Raw genomic sequence first — 22,404 nt, forward strand, 5'->3', positions numbered from 1 at the left:
CTACTGCACTACAATTACTGCTAATGTAATAATTACCTACGAATGTGCATTTCCGGACGTTGATTTCTTTTAATTTTGCCATTTTTCAACAAATATCGCAACGAAAACACAACACACAAAAAAGCGGTAAATCAAGGCGGCAGCCAGCAGGGCTGCCACACAATGCGCATCAAAATCTCTTGCGGGAAATTTCGTAAAAACGAAGTTTTTAATGCAATTAAATGAATAAAAATTGTAATAAACGACTTTTCGAGCAATTTACACAAAACTTTTTATACGATTCTTGGAAGAAATTTGCACGGGCACCAATGTTATGTAAAAATTTGGTGAAAATTTGATAAAATACTTACTTACCTTTCGAATTGTTAATTTGTCCCAATTGTCTCAATTTTCAACAAACGACGCAACAGACGCACAATTTACAAAATGAAATCACGGTGGCAGGCAACAGGGCTGCCAAACATTACGCACCAGAATCCCTTGTGCGAAATTTCGTAAAATCGCAAGTTTTTAATGAATAATTAAATGAATAATAATTGAAATAAACCACTTTTAGAGCAGTTTACACAAAACTTTTACACGATTCTGGTAAGAAATTTGCCAAGAGCGCAGCCACTAATGTCATGCAAAAATTTGATAAATTACAGGTTTCTACTGCACTACAACTATTGTTAATGTAATAATTACCTACTTATGTGCATTTCCGGACGTTAATTTCTTGTAATTTTGCCATTTTTCAACAAATATCGCGGCGAAAACACAACACTCACAAAAAAGCGGTTCATCAAGGCGGCAGACAACAGAGCTGCCACACGTTGCGCAACAAAATCCCTTGTTTGAAATTTTAGAAAATCAAATTTTTATAAATTAAATTAAATAAAAAAACAACATTCTTCAGTAAAATTCTTTATTAAAATATATCACAAGGTCCAAAAATTGAGTATTTACAACCACGTTGTATCGCTTCATCAAACCACCTTCCATAAAATTAAAAAAGTAAAAAATCGCCGTATATGCTCATAATAAACAATATAAAAAAATAACTATCAATAAAATACCATCAATTCACACCATTCAGCTGACAGTCCTGTCCCTCTCCTGCCTCGCCAGCTGGTTCCGTCTGCAAACATCATCAAAACTATAGCCCCCAACCCTTTTCAACCTCTTAACCCTGCATACGCTTTTCTCGCTCAACAAACGCGTCAGAGCCGAATTCGGACTCGTTTCCCCAACTGGAGTTTGCGGTCTAGACGGCGGCTTCAACTTCACCTGCTTCAACATCTCCATCGAAATCATCGGCTGCGTGCTCCGCCTAAGTGGCGTCGGTCGCTCCTAAAACACCCAAATCACCTCAAAACACCCTCAAAAATCCCCACCCTCACCGTCGTCTTCTTCAACTTCACCTTGAGGATATCATCGAGTGAGATAATCGGGCGCGAATTCTCCTTATTACAACTCTTACTGTTCGTTTTTTTCGCCTTTGGGGCGATTTGTGTTTTGGGAGCCGGTGGCGGTGGAGGTGGAGGAGGCGGCGGTGGTGGTATTGGGGGTGTGCAAGGGGGCGGTTGTTTGAGGCGTTGTTTCAAATCGTCCAGTTCTGTTTTGAGGGCGCAAATTGAGGAGACTTCAGCTTTGAGTTGTGCGAGTTCAGAGTGGAGTTGAGTGATTTCCTGATCGTAGGTTTTATGGATGTCGACTTGACTACGGATTTGGACGAGGGCCGATTTTAAAAATTCAATCTCTGATGTGCAAATTTTTAACTCCGATTCGTAAATTTCGCATTTGCAGATTGTGGTCGATGAGGGGAGAGAGGAGGAGAGCTCTTCAGTGCGGTACACATTGAAAATTGAAGTAAAACTCTGGACAAAAATTAAACAATTTTATGTAACATAAACATTGATTAATGGAAATCAGACCGAAAAAAACACCAACTTTTTTAACATAAACGTGAAATTATTGCGTAAATGGTGATATTGTTTTATTCTTTCCGAATATTTAACAAGCATTTATTTGAGAAGTCGTCAAAAACAAGCCAAAACATTACAACATCCAGTCGAAAAATATTGTTATTTTTTTACTCCAACCATTTTAAAGCATTTAAGGCTTGTTTTTGAGTAAAAAATTCGCACATTTTACGAAATTTAGTCAAAAATTAACAGAAATTTTGCACATTTTTGGGTAAGATTTAGGTAAAATAAGGGGCGAAAAAATCGGATAAAAAAGTACAATATTTTGAATTTTTTTCGAGCGATTCCACAAAATCAGGTACCTACATGTGTGCCCCACGTTGGGCGCCAAAATATATATAGTTTTTTCTTCTTTTTTTTCTTTTAAGGGGTCGTTTTAGCTAAAAATTTGTGATTTTTTGTCCTTCTGTCATAGTCAAAAATAAACAAATTACCAAATGAACTCAATTTTCTGCTAAAAACAATGAAATTTTTTTCAACAATTAAGTTATTTTGCTGTTTTTGAGCGTTTAAGCACGTTTTTACACTAGAAATTTTATTGAAAAGCCTACAGGTTTCATTTTTTCTAAAACAAATCTAGAATAATCAGCGAATCAGATCAAAAACAAATTTATTTACTTGCTTTTTTCAGCTGTTAAACACATTTTTGACTTTAGAAACTTGCTAAACCATGTCAGAAATAACCAAATATAATTATGCTTTCATTATCGAATATGTTAACATGTTTTTCACGTTAAAAAAATACAATAAACATACGAAATTTCATCGAGAAATTAACACAATTTTTTACTTTCTCAAGCGTTTTATTACATTTTTCAACCAAAAATACAATTATTTCACAAAGTTTTGTGAAAACTTAATAAAAACCTTTTTTTTTAACGTTTATGCACATTTTTGTATTAAAAACTGAGCTTATTCGTGCAATCTTCTTATAAAACAAACCAAAAAATCACAAAATCAGTGCAAAAATAAGAAAATATTTGCTTTTTTCCAGCGATTTAACACATCATTGAGAAAAAACACAGTTTTATTCTATTTTTTTAGCTGAAAAATCCCAACTTTGATCCATATGTCATCAAAAATAAACTAAAAAATCACGAAATTTGCTCGAAAAATTATGTTATTTCAGCTATTTTTGAGCATTTTATCACCGTTTTCAGTCACAAATACAATGATTTCGCGCAATTTAACAAAAAAAAAAAACAAAAAAAAACACCAAATAAAGTCGAAAACATGGTTGTTTTTATTTTTTTACGTTTCTGAACTAAAAACTCTGTTTATTATTCGTGCAATCTTTTTCTAAAACTAACTAAACATTTACAAAATCAGGCCAAAAACAAGAAAATCTTGGCTTTTTTTCAGCATTTTAATACACCTTTGTGCAAAAAAACTCTGTTTATTTTGCTAAACCCGGCCAAAGCCACAAAATTAAGTCAAATTTATATTTTTTTAAGTGGAAAAATCTCAACTTTGAGGCAAATGTCGTCAAAAATAAACCAAAAAATCATCAAATTTGCTCGAAAAATGATATTAATTCTGCGATTTTCGAGCATTTTATCACCATTTTCACTCAAATACTCAATTATTTCACGAAATTTAGCCAAAAGTAAAGAGAAAAACATTAAATAAAGTCAAAATCATTGTTTTGATTTTTTAAATATTTATGAATGTTTCTGTAGTAAAAAGACAAAAAAATATTCGCTTTTTTGTAGCATTTTAAGACATCTTTGAGCAAAAAACAGCCAATTTTTTATAGCGTTAATAAATAAATAAAAAAATCACCAAATTAAGTCAAAATTATATTTTTAAGCAAAATCAAAATGTCATCACCTATGTCATCTATTTCACGAAATTCAAGGATAAACAGAAAAACACTAAATTAAGTCGAAATTATTGTTTTTCTTTTTTTTATGTAATTTTTTGACCTAAACACTCAGCTTACTTGAGCGATTTTTTTCTAAAAAAGACAAAAAATCACAAAACCAGACCAACTTTTGCTTTTTTCCATCGTTTTAACACATTGTTGAGCAAAAAAACTCCGTTTTTTATTAAACAATTGAAAAACTAAGTGGAAAATATTGTTTTTATTTTTAAGTGTTTACATTTTTGAACTGAATCACAGTTTATTATTGAGATTTTTTCTAAAACAAGCCAAAAATCACCGAATTAAATATTAAAAATATTAATTTACTGCTATTTTCCAGCGCTTAGACACGTTTTTGACTGGAAATCAAACGAAAAATCACTAAATTAAATCGAACAAAATCATATTTTTTTAACAAAGACTTCCAACTCAGACCGCATGTCATCAAATTACCTCGAAAATTAAATTATTTCAGCGTTTTTCGAGCATATTAGCATTGTTTTCACCCAAAAACACAATTATTTAACGAAATTTTCTCAATAACAAACAAAATAATTATAAGTCAAAAATGAAATAATAGACTGTTCTGAGAGATAAAGAAAAATACACCCTATGCGGATGATTTCTCTCGAAAACAAGCCGAAAATCACCGAATTAGATAAAAAATATTGATTTTTTCCCCCTTATTCCCATCCCAGCATTTTTTTTTTGCAAAGCAGGCCTGTCTTTGAGCAAGTTTTTACCAAAACAAGCTACAAATATCAAAAAAATTACACAAAAACACAAAAATCTTTGCAAAACAATAAAAAAATCGCTTTCTTTGCCCACCTTTTTCAAGGCCACCCCGATGTAGTTGCACAAATCGACGATTTTCCACGTCCACTTGATCGAGGTCCTGCTCAGCCTTTTCAGCCGCTGAAAAACGACTTCAATCCCGGCTTTATCTTCGCGATCTGCGACAAACGTCCGATAACCGGAATTAGATTTACGCGCGCGCGCCGACAAATTATGCACGATAGTGAAATTCTTCGGCCGATGAGTTTTAGGCGAAACTTTTCGACTCCGTTGCGGATTCAGAAGCTTTTGCTGATCCGTTTCGACGGCGGCGGCGATCACCGGAGTCGACGACTGACAACACATTAAATTCGAGATTTTATCGACTTTGACAACGTCAACGTCACTCTTGACGTTGTTCGGACTCTCCTTAATCGGGGAATCCTTCAGGATGGTGGCGATCGGCGTCGACGCCAAATGATTGTAAAGCCTCGGCGTGAAAAACGATATTTCGCCCAAACTCGGCTCCTTCACAAATTTCACCTCGGGGTTGCGCGCATACGGGTTTAAGTTTACGTTAGCGTCCAAATAGTGGATTTTACTTTTGGGCTCAGGGGGGCCGTGACTCGCTCGCGGCGTCTCGGTGATCGAGTGGAAGGAGTCGTGGGGGGCTGGGGGCGGCGTCCCCTGGTTTATGTAGCTCGAGTCGAACAGAATGTTCAAGTTCGTCACGTTCAGCGTGCGGTTGAGGCTGCGCCGCCGCTTGGCCATGGGGGTGCTCCGGATGGGGGGCTGTCGGGGCGTGCACTGGGGGGTTGTGGCGGGCGTGGGGCCCGACTTGTCGTCACTGGAGACCAAAGTCGCCTCCATGTCGTCGTTATCAACATTTTTACGAAAGTTTTTCTTACGACGAACCATCCTAACCGTCACTTCTGTCAAACTTGAATTTTCATGGTGGAAATTTCGGAATTTCACGGGGGAAACACTGCAATTTCGGCCGCTACGACATTATAAGCGCTGTAACATAGAATCGGTTAAACACACGCAAATTTACAGGACCCAAACTTTGATTCTCGAAAATTGTTATTTCAAATCTAGGGGATTTTCATTTCTCACTTTCACACCAGGTTATTTTACAATCGTTTTGGCAAAAAATAACACAATTAACGAATGAAACTTCGTTAATTTAATTAATTTCATACTCAAATGCTTAATTCAGTCAAACATATTGTTACACCGGACAATTTCTTGCATTTTATTGTACAGTGGAACAGCTGTAACACAGTCGCCCAGCTAAGTTACCAAAACCTAAAAAAATTATAAATAATGAGACTAGGGGAGCATTAGTGGTGATTTTAATTAATTATTTGGCATAATAAGCTCGAAAAACTCGATTGAAATCGTAATTGGAATTAATTATGGCGCCCCCGCGTGGCTGAACCCTCACTTAACTTGCCGCGAAATTCAAAATAGATGTTTCTTTTTATTAGCTAGCATAACGCAAACAGTTGAATAATTCAACAGACGTGGTGTGGGTCAAGCAGTTTTGATTCATCACCACTTCAAGAGGAAGTGCGTTTTTACGCCACGGTCTGTTCTTTCTGTCTTCAATTTGCATATACAAAAGCACTCTCATTGATTGTACACAAGCTTCATAGGCAGCCTCAGCTCTAAATGAGATTTCCCGACGCACATTTTCTTTTTTTGTCAATTCCCTGTATTCCTTTTCTGGCTTACAAGCGTTTTCAATGACGGAAACTAGGTCAGGTCTGGAAAAAACAAACTGAAAAAAGTAAATTGTAAAACTGTTAAGAAAATTTCCAGACTTACATAGGGTAAAGTAAGGATTACAGCGTACGTGAGAAGTTGCATCTTGTGATTTTACAAGGTGGTTTTTTATTTTTATTTTAAGCAAACAACAATAAGAAATTAATTGATGTGGTAACAATAACTGAGATAAAAACTCTAATTGGGGCTTGAAAATGGCAACAATTATTAATACAACGAAAAAATTACCCAGTTTTGCCGAAATTTACGTTTTCTAAGCGTTTATACAGCAAACGCTTTGTTCCATCAAATTTTAACAAATTTTTCAATTTTTTCATTTTATCAATTACGGCAAAACTATATAAAAAAGTGGAACTATTTTTATCCATACCAATGTAAAATGATCCGGAAAATCGGTTGGCATCGAGAAAATTCCAGAATTCCTCATAATTTTTTGGTTACGAATTTTTTTAAATTTTATCTATTTTCGCTTTATTTGCAATTTTCTTAAAAACTATCCGTCGGAGAACAATGATCTTTTTTGAAAAAAATATACAATGCAATGAGCTTTCGAACGATAATAAACTTTATGGGATTATCTTTAATAGTTCCGAAATTATTGCTCGATAAATGTTACGGGTACCGGAAATTGACCAAAATCGCGACAAAAATTGGAAAAATTAAACATAAGAAAATCGATCAAATGTACTTTTTGTAGACTTTTAAAAACTCTAGAGGCTTATATAAGTCCACAAAACTATGACAGAACGAGTTTTGAAAAAAATTAATTTTTTCATTTCTTGAAGGTAAGTGTACTCAGTAAATTTTAGCAAAAAAAATCAAAATTTTAAATTTCGTGAAAAGTTGGTATAATACAGAAAATGAGCCGCTGATTTCAATGGAACAAACCGCGTTGCTCTATGACTTTTAGTTTTTGAGTTATGAATTTTTTTGTTGAATATAATTTTCCACTATAGAAAATGCCTATCTTAATTTTTAGCAAAGAATTTTAAAATGTCAGATCTCATTGAAAGTTAATATATTACAGAAAATGAGCCGCTGAATTTAATGGAACAAACCGCATTGCTCTACGACTTTTAGTTTTTGAGTTATGAATTTTTTTAAAAATAATTTGGCGCATCCACCATTTTTCAAATTAAAATAAAATAAATTACTGCTAAACTATTAAAAAAAGTGAAACTATTTTGGTCCATATCTATGCAAAATAATCCGGGAAATCGATTGGCATTGAGAAAATTGCCAAATTCGCAATAGTTTTTTAGTTATGATTTTTTTATTTTATTTACCTAAATTTGCTCTTACGAACAATTTTTCGAAAACTATTGACTTGCTTAATTTTTTATTTAACAAATTATCAACACAATGCAAAATAAGATGTTTTTTTATTGTGAAACATAACGCAAACAGTCAAATAATTGCTTGGTCGTGCTTTGGGAGAAACAGTTTTGATTGATCACCATTTCAAGAGGGAGTCCACCTTTACGCCACGGTCTGTTCTTTCTATCTTCAATTTGAATATTCATCAACATTTTCATTGCTTGTACACAACCCTCATAAGCATGCTTAGCACCTTCGAATGCACTGGCAACAATGAGTCCATCTTCTTGATTCTCTGCTATGTTCTTTCTATAGCTTATTTCTGACTGGTCTTTGTAGTCCTTTTCTGGCTTACAAGCGTTTTCGATGACGGAAACCAGGTTAGGTTTGGAGAAAACAAACTGATGAAAAATAGTTAATTTAAAAACTGTATTAAGACCATTTTTACACTTACATAAGGCAAAGTAAAGGTTACAACGAACGTGAGAAGCTGCATCTTGTTACGATTTTACAAGTTGGTTTTTCATTTTTATATTAAACGAACAACAATAACAATAAATTAATGGCTGTGGTAACAATAACTGAGATAAAAGCACTAATTGGGACTCGAAACTATCAACAATTATTACGGTTGAACCTACGCATTACTTTGAAATTGAAAATGCAAGGGAAAAGCACAAATTTTTATTTTTTTTAATTTCTCAATTAAAAAGTGAAACTATTTTAATCCTTAGCTATGTAAAATTTTTTTAACAAAAAATTTTAAAATGTTAGGTCTCGTTAAAAGTTTGTATAATACAGAAAATGAGCCGCTGAATTTACTGGAACAAACCGTTTTGCTCTACGACTTTTAGTTTTTGAGTTATGAATTTTTTGAAAAATAACTCGGCGCATCCACCATTTTTCAAATTAAAGTAAAATAAATTACCACTAAACTATTCAAAAAAGAAAAACTATTTTGGTCCATATCTATGCAAAATGATCCGGGGAATCGATTGGCATCGAGAAAATTGCCAAATTCCCAACAGTTTTTTAGTTATGAATTTTTAAAAATTTTACCAATTTTTGCATTTATCAGCAATTTGCTCGAAAACTATTGGTCGGAGAACAATATTTTTTTCTTGAAAAAAATAGATAATTCAAAGAGCTTTCCAACGATAGTACACTTCATAGGGTTATCTATAACAGTTCCGGAGCTATTGCTCGATAAATGTTCCAAGTACCCAAAATCGACAAAAATTGCGACGAAAATTGAAAAACTCAGACATCAAAAAATCGATCAAATGGACTTTTTGTGGACTTTTAACAACTCTAGTGGGTTGTTAAGACATATAGAAGTCCATAAAAATTTGCTGGAGTGAGTTTAAAAAAATTTTTTTTCATCACTTTGAAGGTAAGTATATTTATTACTCAGGAAATTTGAGCAAAAAAATTGAAAATTTTAAATCGTGTGAAAAGTTGATATAATACAGAAAATGAGTCGCTGAATTCAATGGAATAAACCGCATTGGTCTACGACTTTTAGTTTTCGAGTTATGAATTTTTTGAAAAATAACTCGGCGCATCCACCATTTTTCAAATTAAAATAAAATAAATTACGGCTAAACTATTCAAAAAAGTGAAACTATTTTAGTTTATAGCTATGCAAAATGATTCGGGGAATCGATTGGCATCGAGAAAATTGCCAAATTCCCAATAGTTTTTTAGTTATGAATTTTTTTAAATTGTACCAATTTTTGCATTTATCAGCAATTTACTCGAAAACTATTAGTCGAATAACAATAATTTTTTTTGAAGCAAATAGATAATTTAAAGAGCTTTCCAACGATAATACACTTCATGGGGTTATCTCTAATAGTTCCGGAGCTATTGCTCGATAAATGTTCCGGGTACCCAAAATCGACAAAAATTGCGACGAAAATTGAAAAACTCAAACATCAAAAAATCGATCAAATGGACTTTTTGTGGACTTTTAACAACTTTAGTGGGTTGTTAAGACATATAGAAGTCCATAAAAATTTGCTGGAGTGAGTTTAAAAAAATTTTTTTTTCATCACTTTGAAGGTAAGTATTTACTACTCAGGAAATTTGAGCAAAAAAATTGAAAATTTTAAATCGTGTGAAAAGTTGATATAATACAGAAAATGAGCCGCTGAATTCAATGGAATAAACCGCATTGCTCTACGACTTTTAGTTTTCGAGTTATAAATTTTTTGAAAAATAACTCGGCGCTTCCACCATTTTTCAAATTAAAATAAAATAAATTACGGCTAAACTATTCAAAAAAGTGAAACTATTTTAGTTTATATCTATGCAAAATGATTCGGAGATTCGATTGACATCGAGAAAATTGACAAATTCCTAATAGTTTTTTAGTTATAAATTTTTTAATATTTTACCAATTTTTGCTTTTATTTGCAATTTGCTCGAAAACTATTAGTTGGAGAACAATAATCTTTTTTGAAAAAAATAGATAATTGAAAGAGCTTTCCAACGATAATACACTTCATGAGGTTATTTTTAATAGTTCCGGTGTTATTGCTCGATAAATATTCCGGGTAACGAAAATTGACCAAAATCGCGACAAAAATTGGAAAAATCAAACATCAAAAATTCAAACATATGGACTTTTTGTATACTTTTAACAACTCTAATGGCTTGTTAAGGCATATAAAAGTCCATAATTCTCTGCTAGGGTTTTTTATTTTTAACATTTAACATTTAACCAACTAAACTATTGACTTGTCTGAAACTTTATTTAACAAATTAGCAACAAAATTCAAAATCAGATGTTTCTTTATTCGCTAGAATAACGCAAACAGTCGAATAATTGCTTGGTCGTGGTTTTGGCTAAACAGTTTTGATTGATCACCACTTCAAGAGGAAGTGCGTCTTTACGCCACGGCCTGTTTTTTCTATCTTCAACTTGCATGTACATCGTAATTCTAACTGCCTGTATACAATCATCATAAGCACGAACAGCAGTTTTGTATGCATTGCCAACAATTCGTGCAGTGTCTAAACCCTTTAAAAAGCTCTTTCTGTAGCTCTCTTCTAACTGCTGCTTGTAGTCTTTTTCTGTCTTACAAGCATTTTGGATGACGGAAGCTAGGTCAGGTTTGGAAAAAACAAACTGATAGAAAACAGTAAATTAAAAAGCTGTATTAAGACCATTTCCATACTTACATAAGGCAAAGTAAGAATTACAACAAACGTGAGAAGCTGCATCTTGTTATGATTTCACAAATTGGTTTCCCATTTTTATATTAAGCGAACAACAATAACAATAAATTAATGGCTGCGAAACAATAACTGAGATAAAAACACTAATTGGGGCTCGAAAATATCAACAAGTAAAAATTTGAACAAGATTTTACGTAGAAAATTGTGGTGCGTTTTTAAACAAAAATTTCTTTCTTCGATGCTGCGAATACAGTTAAAGATACAAGAAAAATGTTAGGAACAAAGTTGTAGAAAATTAAATTTCCTTTAAAAAAGTTTAAAAAGCCATATCCCTAGCATCAACGGTTTAGGCCCTAAAGACGTTCAAAGATGCTGAAGCGACGGATTCGTTTCATTTTACCGGTGGTCAAGTAACACAAAATTAATTTACACCTAAACCATTGAAGACAGATATATGGTGTCGCGGACTATTTTATAGAAAATTTAATTCTCTACAACTTTGTTCTTTACACTTTTGTTGTATCTTTAACCGTATTCCCAGCGTTTTGATAAATATGCGACGGTGCGCAAGAATTATCGCTTGAATTATCAATTTGTGTACCAGCTTATATTTTTGCAAACGCTGCAAATACGGTTCAAGATACAAAAAAATTGTGCGGAACAAAGTTGTAGAGAATTAAATTTTCTACAAAAAAGTCTGCGACACCATATTCCGATCTTCAACGGTTTAGGTGCAAATTAACTTGCAATACTTGACCACCGGCAAAATGAATCAAATAAGTCGCTTGGGCGTCTTTGAACGACTTTGGGGCCTAAATGGTTGAAGATAACAATATAGTCTCGCGGACTTTTTTGTAGGAAATTTAATTCTCTACAACTTTTTTCCTAACATTTTTCTTGTATCTGTAACCGTATTCGCAGCGTTTTCAAAATATGGGGCAGAGTGCTAATTTGTAAAAGTTTGAAATTTTTTTAAATATAGTTCACGAGAAGATTTTTGCCTTATGTTTATGTCCTACTATTGAGAATTTAACGCTCTATCTGCCTGTATTTTTTTCGTTAGCTGGATGTTAACCGTTATACAAATACAACCATTTTTTTCAAAAACTTAGACGGTAGTGGAACAACTGCGCTCTCTAGCGACATTAGCGGAACTATCAAAGACGGGAACGTTTTATTTGTACATCCTTTCGTATCCTAACCTTTAGATATCCGTAGGTCTTTCAGAAAAAATAGTTTATTTGGCAACTTTTTGGCTTATCAAGTGTGCCATGCTTCTGTTCTTATCACACCTAATTAGGTGTTTAACGCCACGTAATAAAAAACAGTGTTAACAATCCAATACAAAATTTATTAGTCATTGAGTTACAGTTAAACCTCCATCTTTAGCGTCAAATTTAAATCCGCCAAAGTTTTCTCCACTCGCTTCACTAGCTCGTGCTTAAAATTCCACACTCGCGTATCCATAGCACTCTCACTCTTCATCACCCCGCAATTTTTAACCCCATAGGCACAATCAGCCCTATAATGCTGCAAATGCGCCAAACCCAAATCAATCTCAGTAAAATCACACTTTTTGTAACACAAGAACGGAAAATGATTATGTAATGCAATCACAAGTCTCGTATCATGAAACCCCTTCACGAAATACATCGGCTTTGTGTGCTTTCGCGCCCTGAAAACGTGCTGCAACATGTGCATGTGGCGGGGAATCCCCTCAAACCACTCGTGCTGATGCGAGGGGTTGTCCCAAAAGTACACATTTCTGGCCATGTAGGACGAACTATTTGGCAGAATATCTTGCAAGGTTTCTATTAATTCAAGCCAAGTGTTCTCGGCTGGAATAATGACTTCATCAGTATCTAACAAAACCACGTATTTGAACTCGTGGAGGTGGCGGTAGAGACAGTCGTTGTACGGGATCACCTCCTGGAGGCGCCTCTCCGTGTACTTCTCCCGAAGGAACCGCTCCACCGCCTGGGGGTTGTTTGAGACACTCCCAGCAACCGACAAAGGCGTGACTTCAATCCTCCCGTGATTTTCGTAATAACTGAGCAATTTTTTCGTGTTTGGGTGAACATTTAGCTCGAAAAAGTGGATTTTTTCCACCCCCAAGAGCCCCAAAAGTTCGATCCACTCCACCAAACGGTGCGTCTTGTCCTCAAACGGGTAAAACAGCCCCTTGACACACACAAGAAAATTTTTCCGACGTTTGGAAAAACTCTCAAAAATTCGCAAATTATTGCTCGCATTGTCACACGGTTTTTCGACCAAAGACACACTTGAGGGTTTCTGTCCTTTGATCAAATCCACCGGACATGTGATAAGATAAGGGTGCTTGTATGCCTTGTTATCAGCCCCCCAGTTATGCCGAAACAACCAATAGGGAACATCGCTCTCGACAATGAGCGGTCTGGGGGAATTGTCGTACCACAGTTGGCAGAAGTACGTGTTCTGGGGTTGGTACTCCTCATACAGCGCCAAGATGCGAACTACGGGGTCGTGGCGTTGGTCCAAATAGGCCCCAAAGAGGTAGAAATCCCCGAATGTGGTTTGTTGTAACTGCCAGTAGTTGTTGTTGAAGTGAAGATCGGATAGTTGGGGGAAGTTGGCACAACTGTGGTTGATTGATTTGGTGATTTTCGCGTCGGAGAGGTAGATTTCGGGGACGTTTCCGATATTTAGGGACTTTTTAGAGTCGGGGTTTGATTTTTTGGGTACCTTGTTCTGGTGGTAGAAAATTATCAACAAGATGGTGGGTACCAGAAGGACGAAGTAAATTTTTTTCAACATGGTGGGTGCTCATACTAAAATAAATTACTTGAGTTCGTGGTATTATTACAAAATCACTTGTTATTGTGTTAATAACACGGCGAAATGCACTATTTCAGTGTCATTTATTGTTTTTTTTAAGTACTGATAAAGTTTTAATGTAGTTCGATAGAATTGTTGAGACTGGACGATAAAATCAGGTAGGTACAAATATTTTTGTACGTATATTTAAAGCATAACTATTTACACAAACGTTATCTTATCTGGATGACACTCTATGGTTTTGGTTTTTAATTGTCATGTCAGGTGTTTTATCTCTTTGTCCAATTTTTGGTTCAGTTTTTCAATTTGTACGGACTTCTCTTTAGTTATATTAAAATTTTTTGTTAAAAAATAATACATAAATAAAATTTTTGTAAAATAAATAAAACTAAAATAAAATTTGTTGTTTATAAAATTTTTGGTAATTTGTTTTATTTATTTGATATCTCAAAAATACTATTTCGATTTTATTCCTTTAATGCCCACCAATATTTTTGGTTACTGTTTTTAATATTATATTTTTTATTTTTCTGGTAAGTATTAAATATTTGAAAAATTAAAAAAATGGAAATAAAATAAAAAAAGTTTAGAAACACATAAAGCCTGATTTGGCTATATTTTGAAAAAAAACATAAATATAAAAACTCCAAAAATATTTTTTGCTACGCCACTGCTCAATCCCTACACTTGATGCACTGGCTCCGCCTATGAGGTCTTTCTTGGAATTCCAGACCTCTACCTACCGATTTGGATTACACCCTTGTAGAATAAATAAATAATTAGCTCAGATGGCGTTGATTATTAAAGTTTAGGATCTTTTACAAATAAAGCTTAGTAAAGCTTTATGAGTTTATTTGAAGTATTGATCAATTTATTTGGAGATAATTTAAGGAAGCGAAATAATAACACAATTTCCTTCAAAATTCTTCAACACATTTACAAACAGGCGTAAATGTCATTTAAATCATCCAGAAAACCAAATGAGAAGCAAATAAAATTAAAAAATTGATTTTCTGCCACTTTAATAAAAACAACATGGCGGACCGTAGTTTAAAGCAATGCACTATTTTAACAGGACTTTTACAAAAATCTGTTACTCGGAATTTTGAAAAACATTATTCATACTTGCTTAGTTATTTACATTTATTAATATTATTTTCGGAAAAAGCTGGATTTTTTCTTGGACTGGAAAGTCCCATAATTTAAAAATAATCATAATCACAATCATCGACAAAACGTTTTAATTAAATTATAAAAAACAAATCAATTTTTTAGATTTATTTACGATTAATGCGATTATTTATTAGTTTAATTCACAAGATACTTTCTAAAACTTATTGTAGTGTCCAGGCAACACAAAATACGCTTGTGCTGGTACTGTATATTTAGTTGCATAACATTTATTCTTGATATGCAGTGAACATCAGTGATTTACTATAAGATGAAACTAAAAGTCTCCCCGACATTTAATGACCTTTTTTTTCATTGTGAAATAATTGCATTGCGCAGATCATCAAAAAAGTTGCCGAATTTTTGCATTTTTAAATTAAAAATTTGCGTTTTTTTCATGATTTCACGAAATCGCCACCAAATAATATTTTTCTTTACGAACTCATCCAGCTAATAACGCAAGAAATTGGAAAACAAATAATGCGAAATAATTGGCCCTCGACTTGGTTTTGGAGCCAAATTTCGAGAAAAATTAAGACAAAAAAACCTTTTAAATGGTGTTATTTTTGCATGTGTAACTTTTATTTGAAGAGGAAATTTCTTGGGAATGCTCAAAGGTTTAGTATTTTCATTGTACAGTATATCTCAATGATTAAGCAAAGTAATTTGTAAATAGACTTGATAGTAATAAAACAATTCTTAAAATGTTGTCTTTGTTCTTCCACGTCATACAATAAGACCTAAACTTTATCACCGAGATAATTACTATCATAAATTCTTAACAGTGTTACAACTAGTTCAGTCACATCACACATCCAAACATGTCGAAGAAACTGTGCTTGTTGTTCCTAATAACCCTTGGTATCATCTGCACTTTCGTCATCTCCAAGAACCTAACTTCGGACCAAACCCCCACCAAACACCACACCTTCCGCCAAATCCTCCAAGCCCCCAGCGACCCCCTTGACAAACCCTTCTCCCTCCCGCCCGCCAAAAACACCACCGGCAACATCCCCAGCGTGTTCTTCACCCCCAAGGCGCCAAAACCAACCAAACTCAACACAACGTGTGCGAAATTCCCCGACTTGTTCGACCTCCAATTCCGGAACGACCACTGGCAGCTCCAGAAAACATCCACCGGGTCGTTGTTCCTCTTCAACGCGTATTTTGACCGTCGTGGGGGCGACTTCGTGCGCATTATCACCATGTTCACCCAACACCCGCCAGAAACCCAATTCTGGTGCCAATTCTGGTACCAGAACTCCACAAAACCGGTGATTGTGGAAAGTGAGGCCCCTTTTTGGCTGTTTTCCCGCAAATGGGGGGCCGACCGGGGCCAGTTCGTGCACCCTTACTTGATCAAGTGTCCCGTGAAAGGGGCCCCTTTCGGGGTGTCCCTCGTGGAAAAACCGTGTGATAACGCGAGCAATGTTTTGCAAATTTTTGGCAAAGAAACAGTGGTGAAAAAAAATTTCGTGGTGTGTGTCAAAGGTTTGAATTTCCCGTTTGAAGACAAGTCGCTACGTTTGGTCGAATGGATCGAACTTTTGCAAATACTGGGGGTTGAAAAAATCAACTTTTACGAGTTTCGGGTGCACCCCAACACGAAACGGTTGCTGGATTATTACGAGGATCGGGGGCTGGTTGAGGTGACGCCCATTTCGCTGTTGGAGAACTTCTCCAATAATCCCCCCCTTCAATCACTGTTCCTGCACAAGAAGGTGATTGAGCGGCGCTTGCAGGAGGTGATCCCCTACAATGATTGTCTCTACAAGCACTTGGACGAGTTCAAGTTTGTCGTGCTTTTGGACACTGATGAGGTGATAATTCCGGTTGAAGAAACGTGGCTTCAGTTGATCCAGACTTTGGAGGAAAATCAACCGAATCGGAGCTCGTATATGGCGCGAAATGTCTATTTCCTGGACAATAACTTGCACCAACATGAGTGGTTTAAGGACGTGCCGCAGCACATGCACATGTTGCAACACGTCATACGTGCGAGAAATTACACCAAGCCGGGGCATTTCGTTAAGGGGTTTCATGATACGCGGAAAGTTGAGGCTTTGCATAACCATTTTCCGCTCAAGTGTTTGAAAGGTTGCGACCACGTTTCGATCAATGTCAGTCTGGCGCATCTTCAGCATTATCGGACTGGGTGTGCTAGGGGGGTTAGTTCAAAGACTTGTGACCAGATGAGGGATGATACAGTGATGGATACGAGAATTTGGAATTTTAAGCAAGAGTTGATAAGGAGGGTGGATAGGGTTAGCACGAATTTAGGGTTGTTGTGAAGTTACTGTGATAGTAGTTTAGTTATTTATTTTGTATGCAAATAAAGAAAAAGGACTGTGAATTGTGTTTGTAGATAAAAAATAATAATAATTACCCGCTTATTGTTAAAGAAAATTTTCAAAATTATTCATTTTGCTGAAAAACAGCGTACTAGAACGATCGGATAAATTTAAGATAATGCTTATTTTCTTCAGTCTCGTCACAAAAACTTTAAAATTTTAGTTCAAAAACGAAAAATTAACTTCGTAACTTACTGTCCACGAATTTTTATCAAAATAAGCTTAATTGAAGGAAACATCCAAAATAACAAAACTTTACTCGGAAAATGTCTAACATACCTAAATATGTGGTCACCACTTGAAAGAAATACTTTTGAAATTTTTTAAAATCTTTGGAAATTACGAAATACTTTTGAAATTTTTAAAAATCTACGAGTGTTTATACTGCATTGTGCTAGCAAAACAATAAAAAATATTTAAAAGTTCCCATTAATTAAAAGTTTTACCATAATTCCTTCAATAAAGGAAAATTCAATAAAAAAAATCTATAAAATTTTCTTGAGTAAACAAATTATTGAGCCTGTTTTTACGTTATTATTATTGCAAAAAATCCCGAGACAGTCCTGGTTTTCGCATTTTATTACAAAAAAAATTTCAGTCATCATGTGAAAAAATTAATCAGAAATCCTTTGATAACCATTGGAATATCTTTTGTTAAAAATATAAGTACTTCAAAATTGTTTTATGGCTTTTAAACCAAGTTATTAGGTGCTCAAAAGTTTCAACATATCATTTAAACTTTACCATTAAAATTTTTTTATAGATTCCAGAAATCATAAAAAAATTACCTTTATTTCTTCAATAAACGAATGATTTACTTAAAATGTCTTTATTTTATTACAAAAAAACACAAAAATGCCAGCAAATCCCAATAAATTACTTAGATATTTAATTAATTTCACAACTCATCTGAAGAAAAATCTGCAAAATTTGACATTATTATTACGTCTACAAGTTATAATGTTCTTAAAAATGGCACCGAGTTTTACATTATTGTAGAAGAAAATTCCCAAAAATGCACACAAATGCACTCAAACAATATTTCAAAAAAATTCTCTGATCGGTAATCTAACGACGAATTCCCCTTTTCACATACCAGTTTTTTTTTAAATAAGTTGATTCCCAACGATTTTTCGCTGAAAAAAAAACCAAATTTCTTTGGAACACAACTAACTTCATTAAATAAGTAAAACAATCAGCAGAAAAATTTTGACACATTTTTCAGACCTCAAAAAAATTGCCATAATTTCTTCAAATTCGAAAAAAAAAATATTTTTTCTGCTTGTTTTCACATTATTACAGAACAATATTCCCAAAAATGCCAACAAGTCTCAAAAAATCCTTCAGAAAATTACATAGATTTAATTAATTTCACATCATTTGAAATTTGAATCTTTTTTACCACATTTATTACGTAAAAAAGATTAAAAAAAACCTCAGAAATCCTTTGAAGTCCTTGGAATTTTTTAACGTTCTTCTGAAACTCCTAGAAACCCATCTATCTACCAAAATTGTTCCATGACTTCTAAAAAAGTCGTAACTTTTCGAAAGTTTTTCGAAAACTACATGAAAGACTTTAAAATCTTCAACTAATCCAAAGTTTGAAAACCTACTACGAGTATATAATTTGGTTAAAAAAATTAATCTGATCGAACCTCTTTTCACGTTCCACTTTCCCTGAAATAAATTAATTCCCAACGATTCCTCACTTAAAAAAAAGCCAAATTATTTTGGAGTGACTAGTTTTGTTGAAATACTTCAATTACACAATTATTTTTCTTTCCTTCCTTGTTCATAAACTAGCCCGGAAAGCATATCTGCTCTTGAGTATTTTAGATAAAAAAACGATTTTGATTCGTTTTCGAATTCGAATTCTGAAATTCTATGAAATTTTCTTGAGTAAACAAATTATTGAGCCTGTTTTTACATTATTATTATTGCGAAAAATCCCGAGACAGTCAGTTTTCGCATTTTATTACAGAAAAAATGTCAGTCATCGTGTGAAAAAAATAATCAGAAATCCTTTGATAACCATTGGAATATCTTTTGTTAAAAATATAAGTACTTCAAAATTGTTTTATGGCTTTTAAACCAAGTTATTAAGTGCTCAAAAGTTTCAACATATCCTTTAAACTCTACCATTAAAAATTTATGATAGATTCCAGAAATCATAAAAAAATTACCATTATTTCTTCAATAAACGAATGATTTACTTAGAATGTCTTTATTTTATTACAAAAAAACACAAAAATGCCAGCAAATCCCAATAAATTACTTGGATATTTAATTAATTTCACAACTCATCTGAAGAAAAATCTGCAAAATTTGACATTATTATTACGTCTACAAGTTATAATGTTCTTACAAATAGCACCGAGTTTTTACATTATTGTAGAAGAAAATTCCCAAAAATGCACACAAATGCATTCAAACAATATTTCAAAAAAATTCTCTGATCGGTAATCTAACGACGAATTTCCCTTTTCACATACCAGTTTTTTTAAAATAAGTTGATTCCCAACGATTTTTCGCTGAAAAAAAAAAATTTCTTTGGAACACAACTAACTTCATTAAATAAGTAAAACAATCAGCAGAAAATTTTTGACACATTTTTTAGACCTCAAAAAAATTGCCATAATTTCTTCAAATTCGAAAAAAAAATTATTTTTTCTGCTTGTTTTCACATTATTACAGAACAATATTCCTAAAAATGCCAACAAGTCTCAAAAAATCCTTCAGAAAATTACATAGATTTAATTAATTTCACATCATTTGAAATTTGAATCTTTTTTACAACATTTATTACGTAAAAAAGATTAAAAAAAACCTCAGGAATCCTTTGAAGTCCTTGAAATTTTTTAACGTTCTTCTGAAACTCCTAAAAACCTATCTATCTACCAAAATTGTTCCATGACTTCTAAAAAAGTCGTAACCTTTCGAAAGTTTTTCGAAAACTACATGAAAGACTTTAAAATCTTCAACTAATCCTAAGTTTGAAAACCTACTACGAGTATATAATTTGGTTAAAAAAAATAATCTGATCGAACCTCTTTTCACGTACCACTTTCCCTGAAATAAATTAGTTCCCAACGATTCCTCACTCAAAAAAAGCCAAATTATTTTGGAGTGACTAGTTTTGTTGTAATACTTCAATTACACAATAATTTTTCTTTCCTTCCTTGTTCATAAACTAGCCCGGAAAGCATATCTGCTCTTGAGTATTTTAGATAAAAAAACGATTTTGATTCGTTTTCGAATTCGAATTCGAATATACATAGATTTCTAGTTCTCTCAGAAAGATTTAAGCTGAGATTCTAAGAAAAACTCGCTAGGAAAGAAAAAACCAGTCAATAATTTAAAAATCGTTTTATTCCTCTTAATGCGTTTATAAATAACTTACATAGAATAAATAGTTAATCCTTACATCTACTACCTAAAGGCACAATGCAAACTCGCCTCATCTATATACACTCGAGCGATGCCTTAACCTACGCAAAACGCAACCAAATTGAGCAAAAAACCTCCATGGCATCCAACAATTTATCACAATTTTCTGGAACTTGTAAATTGAGCACGCAATCATCACCGCTTATTGTCCTTCTCCTGATTGGCAAAATATCCCAAAGTCCGCAAAGTGGCCGTCACGCGCCCCACCAACGGCTGCTTAAACTTCCAAATGGTGGTGTCCATCACACTCGTCTTCCTGTACTCCTCGCAGCTCTTCTTCAGCGTTTTGACGCAGTCGGCGCGGTAGTGGTGCAGTTGAGCGTCACTTGTCTCAATGGGATACGACGTACACCCACTTCCCAGACACGAGAGCGGGAAATGGTTGTGCAAAGTGAGCACTTTTTCCGTATTGTGGAAACACTTGACGTACTGCCCGGGCTTGGTGAAGTTCTTGGCCCGGTAGACGTGCTGCAGCATGTGCATGTACTTGGGGATCTCCTTGAACCAGCCGTGGTTGTGGAGTAGATCGTCCAGGAAGTAGACGTTGCGGACGTTGTAAGACGCCCTTTCCTCCTTGTTGATCTTGAGGGCCTTGGGCAGGACCTTGTCCATGAGGCCCTTCCAGGTGGTGCCCTCCAGCGGCATGATCACCTCGTCGATGTCCAAAAGGGCGATGTACTTGTATTCGTACATGTGCTTGTAAAAGCAGTCCTTGTAAGGGATCAGCTCGTCTACATATTACTTTGCTTAATCATTATGATATATTGTACAATGGAAAACCTTTGAGCATTCCCAAGAAATAAAAGGTAGAAATACACGACGCGTTTCTGAAATTCTATGAAATTTTCTTTAGTAAACAAATTATTGAGCTTGTTTTTACGTTATTATTATTTCAAAAAATCCCGAGACAGTCTGTTTTCGCATTGTATTACAGAAAAAATGTCAGTCATCATGTAAAAAAATTAATCAGAAATCCTTTGATAACCATTGAAATGTCTTTTGTTAAAAATATAAGTACTTCAAAATTGTTTTATGGCTTTTAAACCAAGTTATTAGGTGCTCAAAAGTTTCAACATATCATTTAAAGTTTACCATTAAAAATTTTTTATAGATTCCAGAAATCATAAAAAAATTACCATTATTTCTTCAATAAACGAATGATTTACAAGTTTTTGGGATGTCTTTATTTTATTACAAAAAAACACAAAAATGCCAGCAAATCCCAATAAATTACTTGGATATTTAATTAATTTCACAATCCATCTGAAGAAAAATCTGCAAAATTTGACATTATTATAACGTCTACAAGTTATAATGTTCTTAAAAATAGCACAGAGTTTTTATATTATTGCAGAAGAAAATTCCCAAAAATGCACTCAAAATATTTCAAAAAAATTCTCTGATCGGTAATCTAACGACGAATTCCCCTTTTCACATACCAGTTTTTTTTTTTAATAAGTTGATTCCCAACAATTTTTCGCTGAAAAAAAAGCCAAATTTCTTTGGAACACAACTAACTTTATTAAATAAGTAAAACAATCAGCAGAAAATTTTTGACACATTTTTCAGACCTCAAAAAAATTGCCATAATTCCTTAAAATTCGAAAAGAAAATATATTTTTTCTGCTTGTTTTCACATTATTACAAAACATAATTCCCAAAAATGCCAACAAGTCTCAAAAAATCCTTCAGAAAATTACATACATTTAATTAATTTCTGTATTGCAAC

The 22,404-nt window shown here is 33.8% G+C and overlaps 4 protein-coding genes and 1 non-coding gene across 7 annotated transcripts; 1 reads left to right on the top strand and 4 right to left on the bottom strand.

The window, feature by feature from the left end:
• Positions 1-890: 890 nt before the first annotated feature.
• On the bottom strand, positions 891-5,856 carry LOC103312202 (hypothetical protein). 3 transcript variants are annotated; one of them, XM_064358428.1, is made up of 4 exons: positions 5,208-5,852; positions 4,660-4,784; positions 1,383-1,859; positions 891-1,332 (listed from the first exon to the last, which is right to left on the bottom strand). In XM_064358428.1, exons 1-4 carry the CDS (start codon positions 5,521-5,523, stop codon positions 1,075-1,077), a joined length of 1,176 nt encoding a protein of 391 aa, XP_064214498.1. In that variant the 5' UTR covers positions 5,524-5,852; the 3' UTR covers positions 891-1,074. The 3 variants fall into 3 exon arrangements, with proteins under 3 accessions (XP_064214498.1, XP_008190481.1, XP_008190476.1); XM_008192259.3 differs by having other exon boundaries at positions 891-1,120; positions 1,180-1,332; positions 4,660-5,852; XM_008192254.3 differs by having other exon boundaries at positions 4,660-5,856.
• A 1,902-nt stretch (positions 5,857-7,758) lies between these two features.
• LOC107398062 (uncharacterized) lies at positions 7,759-8,270 on the bottom strand. Its single transcript, XR_010335189.1, has 2 exons — positions 8,165-8,270; positions 7,759-8,111 (listed from the first exon to the last, which is right to left on the bottom strand). It is a non-coding gene; the product is annotated as an uncharacterized LOC107398062 (transcript).
• A 3,953-nt stretch (positions 8,271-12,223) lies between these two features.
• On the bottom strand, positions 12,224-13,881 carry LOC659249 (uncharacterized). Its single transcript, XM_965574.3, has one exon. It carries the CDS (start codon positions 13,684-13,686, stop codon positions 12,265-12,267), a length of 1,422 nt encoding a protein of 473 aa, XP_970667.1. The 5' UTR covers positions 13,687-13,881; the 3' UTR covers positions 12,224-12,264.
• Positions 13,882-15,653: 1,772 nt separating this feature from the next.
• LOC659180 (uncharacterized) lies at positions 15,654-17,282 on the top strand. The gene has a single exon (XM_064358451.1). The coding sequence runs from the start codon at positions 15,699-15,701 to the stop codon at positions 17,166-17,168; it is 1,470 nt and encodes a 489-aa protein (XP_064214521.1). The 5' UTR covers positions 15,654-15,698; the 3' UTR covers positions 17,169-17,282.
• A 3,297-nt stretch (positions 17,283-20,579) lies between these two features.
• Positions 20,580-21,428, bottom strand: LOC103312262 (hypothetical protein). The gene has a single exon (XM_015980781.2). It carries the CDS (start codon positions 21,366-21,368, stop codon positions 20,811-20,813), a length of 558 nt encoding a protein of 185 aa, XP_015836267.2. The 5' UTR covers positions 21,369-21,428; the 3' UTR covers positions 20,580-20,810.
• Between the last annotated feature and the right edge of the window lie 976 nt (positions 21,429-22,404).

Source organism: Tribolium castaneum, chromosome 8 (assembly GCF_031307605.1).
Source record: "Tribolium castaneum strain GA2 chromosome 8, icTriCast1.1, whole genome shotgun sequence".
NCBI lineage: Eukaryota > Metazoa > Arthropoda > Insecta > Coleoptera > Tenebrionidae > Tribolium > Tribolium castaneum.

Excerpts from the sequence above, each read along its gene's own strand:
- LOC659249 (XM_965574.3), bottom strand. The coding sequence starts at position 13,686 with ATGTTGAAAAAAATTTACTTCGTCCTTCTGGTACCCACCATCTTGTTG.
- LOC103312262 (XM_015980781.2), bottom strand. The coding sequence starts at position 21,368 with ATGTACGAATACAAGTACATCGCCCTTTTGGACATCGACGAGGTGATC.
- LOC659180 (XM_064358451.1), top strand. The coding sequence starts at position 15,699 with ATGTCGAAGAAACTGTGCTTGTTGTTCCTAATAACCCTTGGTATCATC.
- LOC103312202 (XM_008192254.3), bottom strand. The coding sequence starts at position 5,523 with ATGGTTCGTCGTAAGAAAAACTTTCGTAAAAATGTTGATAACGACGAC. Across the intron at positions 1,860-4,659 it reads TCGGGGTGGCCTTGAAAAAG|AGTTTTACTTCAATTTTCAA; the intron begins GTGGGCAAAGAA and ends ATTTTTGTCCAG. Across the intron at positions 1,333-1,382 it reads TGAAGTTGAAGAAGACGACG|GAGCGACCGACGCCACTTAG; the intron begins GTGAGGGTGGGG and ends TGGGTGTTTTAG.